The sequence below is a fragment of the Belonocnema kinseyi genome, chromosome 5 (genome assembly GCF_010883055.1).
Source record: "Belonocnema kinseyi isolate 2016_QV_RU_SX_M_011 chromosome 5, B_treatae_v1, whole genome shotgun sequence".
Lineage (NCBI taxonomy): Eukaryota > Metazoa > Arthropoda > Insecta > Hymenoptera > Cynipidae > Belonocnema > Belonocnema kinseyi.
The window spans coordinates 35,440,860-35,445,816 of NC_046661.1; the positions used below are offsets into that span (position 1 = coordinate 35,440,860).

A 4,957-nucleotide genomic window follows, 5' to 3' on the forward strand; every position below is an offset into this window, starting at 1 on the left:
CGAGGTGTGTTCAAAAAGTAAGGTGAATTTTCAATTTTCGTGGGCTACGTACATTCAAGTTTTAAATTTTTTGTTTTGTTGTGTTGGTACACTCGTCACGATCATATGTTCACAGTTTTGTCTATATAGCTCGTGTTGTTTTTCTAGCAGAGGCGTAAAAGGTTAGAAGGGTTTCGTGTGCTCGGCGATTTTCTTCTTTCAAAAAAAATGGAGCAAAGAGTTTGCATTAAATTTTGTGTGAAAAATGGAATCCAGCGCTCTAAAACTCTTGAATGCATGACCAACGCTCAGGAGATGTTGAATGAAGTCAGTAATGATCCTGATTTTCTCAAAAGGGTTATAACTGGGGATGAATCGTGACCGAAAAAGCACGCCAAGTTGGGTCAAATGTGAAGGTTTTGCTCACTGTCTTCTTTGATTCCCGTGGCGTAGTGCATCAGGAATTCTTACCACAAGGTCGTACGGCCAATAAGGAGTATTACCTTCAAGTTATGCGCCGTTTGCGATAGGCGATACGCAAAAAACGTCCGGAACTTTGGAAAAACAATTCGTGGATTTTGCATCAGGATAATGCACCTGCTCATTCATCGTTGCTTGTGAAAGATTTTCTGACCAAAAACAGCACCAGTCATGCCTCAGCCTCCATATTCACCGGATTTGGCCCCCAGTGACTTTTTTCTTTTCTCAAAACTGAAGATACCCATGAAAGGACATCGATTTTCAACGATTGGGGAGATAAAAACTGCATCGCTGAAAGAACTCAAGGCTATACCACAAAATGATTATCAGAAGTGCTTCGATGATTGGAAAAAGCGTTGGCACAAGTGTATTATATCTGAGGGGGATTACTTTGAAGGGGACAACATAAATATTGAGGAATAAATGAATATTTTTTGAACACACCTCGTATATATATATATCACATTTTTTATTTTTTTCGAATTAAAAATGCCATTAGAATAGTAATTTCTAAAACTCTAAACAAACAACTTTCTTAAAATTTCGGAGGTGCGCTAAATGTTATAATTTTGGTCGAAAATACGTCAGCGTGGCGACAGCATTCATGTATGCACACAGATAGACGTACAGGCAGATGTATGATTTTCAGACTTTTTGCGTGCCGAAACGTAAAGATCCGTTAAAAACTTCAGATCGAAAATTTGGACGATTAACATTGCACTCACATGACTGGGCCGAGATTCAGTAATTTAAAATTTAAAGCAACTAAAGTCACATAATTTGTCTCGAAGTCGTTTGAAATAGAATAGTTTTTTTCAGTCATCAACATGGAACCATTTTGAGCTGAAAATCATTTTGAATTTATTTCAAGATGTGGGGTTACAATTGTGTGTAATGTCAAGTTGAAACAGTCCGTTTTCACAAAATTTGTATTGAAAGTATCCAACGTCTATAAACATCTACAATCGTGTCTGCTAAATGGATATGGTTCTCTTTTTTAGAATCATTCAATTTGGAAATTTTTACTTTTGGATAATTTTTACTAAAACTCAGTCAATTTAAATTCAGAAGGCTTCCGCTTAAATTATTGGCTATTTTTAGATTCACCGAAATTCGGTGAGCGTAGAACAAAAATGTCCGGTGAGCCAAGGGGAGGTGGAAAAGATCATATAGTCACCGAAATTCGGTGAGCGTACCAAACATATGTACGTTCAGCCTAGACACTTCGTAAATGACCAAAACTTGAAAACTGTAAATTGTATATACGAGGCCACGATTCCGATGAAAAACTTTTTCAATTTTTAATATATAAAATTGTTTAATTTCGTAACATTTCAATTTAAAACAAAAGTATGAAATCTAAATCTAAATAGTAAACTATATTAAATTTTCTTTAAAATAAAAAAAAAACAAGTTAATTACAATCTTAATTTCTACACATTACAAAACATGTTAGTACGTAAATTTCATATTAATTTTGTTTTTCCTTTTCCCCTCTTCTCTTGGCATTCGTGGCTTATCATCGTAAACAACGTAATTTGTTAATGGCCTGTTCTATTTGTGCGAGATTAGACACGTTTAAAGCGCAATGAATACGAGATACGACCCACTTTAGATATACATATGCATCGAAGGTTTTTGTTGATTAAGTCGATTTAAATTTTTTTTCAATATAATATATTACACAGACTCGCTAAAAACATATATACTGAACAAGCTGATTTCCTTCTTGGACTTAACACTAAAAAGAGGCATCAGTGCAATTTTGAGTATCTGTAATTTTACTTACGAAAGGAATTTGTTTAACAATTCTTATCAAATTGGTTTTGATTTTGATATGCAGGAACAGAATGTTTTTAAACCCAATTGCCGAAATAGATTTGGTTGACTCCAAAAAATTTTTTTGATCCAAGTAAATATTTTAGTTGATTGAAATATAGGTTATTTTTGTTGGTTTAGATAATTCAAGATATTCGTTCATGTGCAACATTTGTTATAAACCACTTTATGATAGTACATGCATTCAAAAAAGAGCTACAAATTTTTCATTGATAATTTTTTAATAGGACGCGTAGTCTGTTTGAATCGTAAAAAAAAACATTAAATTTAAAAAAAAAATTTGGAAAAAACTACCTTTTTTAATTATAAAAACATGCTAATGAAAATACGTATGATTCAATTATAATGCATATTATGAATTGCAATGATAAAAATTGATTGAAATGATACATTTTTCAGGGTAGCTGAAAATAAAAAATTGTGCAGAATAAGGAGCAAATATTAAACTAAGCATGAAAAATAAAATGTGTGATACGTGATGAGAATGTGCTCGTTAAAGCCGAAGGAGCTTTAACAAAAGAGAATTTGCAATCACTAAATTACAGTTGCCGATGCTTTGACATTTAATTTAAGAGGTTTGTGAACAAATGTGGAGGAAATGCAAACACCGAGCGCGTTTTGATTTTTAAAATTAATTTAACAATCCGTCATATAAACAAAAATAATAGTAAATTTGAAAGTTTTAATGAAAAAAAATTAAATAAATAAAAATTCTTTTAACAGTTTGCAGTAACCTTAAAAAACACATAGCTATCAAGAATATTTAAATCAGTAAAATAAGTGTTTCCCGCCCTTTTTCTATATATAATAAAATAAATACAGTTATAAAACTTTTAAGTAATTTATAAATTATTGAACCCTTAACTGGCAAAACTACTTTTTATGACGTAAATCCCACGTGTTCAAACGTGTTTTGCGCAGACGGTATTTAATATTTTTACACACAAAAATTATCTAATGTAGTTTAAGATATATTTTTTTAAAGTGGAATCGGTTATTTTATGGTCCATTTTATCGAATTCAGTACGGCCCATTCAAGCTCAAAAATTTGTTGGGGTATTTTTTACCCACAATGATAGTTAGGGGTTAAATAAATAGTTTTACTCATAACATTGATTACAAAACTCATATCTGCAATATACAATCACTTTCCGTCCTATTAGAAAAAATCAAACTTTAAACAAAAGAAATTTTTTAAATAATTACAAATTAGGTAAAGAAAAATAAAAGAAAACATTGAATATTTAAATAAATAATGATGGGTGAAACAAAAATCTTGTAGATGTTAAACGTCAATATTACGCGAAACACTAATTTCTCATTTACGGTCGGCTTTCTGTGATTTAAAATCGTTAATTCTTGAAAATTATGAATGATTCATATTCTTTGAAGAATTTGTTTGCACCAAGTATAAGAACCACCCTACAGTAGTCAGGTTTAATAATCATATGTATATACATATTATGATAAAAAAAATTACTCTTAATGTTTTCGAAAAAATAAAATATATAAACTTTAGTACTAAAAACAGTCCTTTAATTTGAACACTGTGCCAATATGTGCATATAACGTAGAATATGCTTGTTTTAGTTCTAAATAGATGCAAAATATGCCTTTGTTATTAACTCCAATTATCTCAGAGGATAAAAGCGTCGATGAAATAAGTTTAAGAGCTTAAAAAAGTCCTTCGCCACTTTGCAAACATGGGATCTTCTACAAAAATGCATTTGAAAGCAAACAAAATTTTTCAGAATCAAAAAAAGGACTCTAAAGATAGATTTCACCCTCTTTATGAAACCTGCGAATTATTTAAAAATAGAAACCTATTTTATTTTAAAGGAATAAAATGACAAATGAAAAGCGCGATAAGAACTGTCAATGCAAGATTATCGACTATTTGCATATACTGACCACTTTTGTTGGCGACGACATCCCGACGTCAATTCGCCGTTTACACGTTATTAACAATTGTCACGTTCTTAGTCAAAATTTTCGAAAATATGCCATCGGCAGAACTGTTAACTTCATGTATCCGCAATTATCCTGAAATTCACTGTTACTGGTACAGCACATACTAGTGAATTGACAAGTGCCTGCTTACTGATTTGTTTTGATTTTAAAGTTCGCCAAGATCTTTCAGCTAAAGAGGTTGCCCTGTAGTCCAAGAGAAGACCAGGGGCAGGCAGGCGGTTCGAAAAGCTGGGGTGAATAAACATATATGTAATACCGTAGAGGGAATGTATCAATAATATGACTGGCTCAGAACTCTACTCATTTATCATGGGCATAGGAAACACGGGAATAGGCATGCCATCCTAACTTGTCGAGCGGGGTTGAATCCTCGGGAGGGGGGAGAATAATTCGTATAATCTTGATTTTAAATTCGGTTTCCATTTGTCGCGTCTACAATTTATGATCCACATTGACAGTTTTTCTCATCGCCCTAGTAGAAAACGGTAATGTTTAAATCCATCCTCGCTTCTGTTTTTACAAAACGAAGCACTACAGCAGACCATTTTTCTTATATTCTAAAATTAATTTTAATTAAACTATACGACATTTTTCTCGCACTGTTTCCCGCGAACTGTCCAGGAACCAGAATGGCGGTTGCATATTCCTGTCTAATATAGTACCCCAGGCATGCCATTGCGGGGCTGAT

General features: G+C 32.5%; 1 protein-coding gene across 1 annotated transcript in view; it reads right to left on the reverse strand.

The window, feature by feature from the left end:
* The window catches only part of LOC117172414 (lysoplasmalogenase-like protein TMEM86A), a 208,604-nt gene extending 204,089 nt beyond the window's left edge, over positions 1-4,515 (reverse strand). Inside the window, exon 1 of the mRNA XM_033360325.1 lies at positions 4,210-4,515. Within this exon, the coding sequence (XP_033216216.1) occupies positions 4,210-4,230 (21 nt within the window). The 5' untranslated portion in view covers positions 4,231-4,515. The remainder of the gene's footprint in view (positions 1-4,209) is intronic.
* Positions 4,516-4,957: the final 442 nt, after the last annotated feature.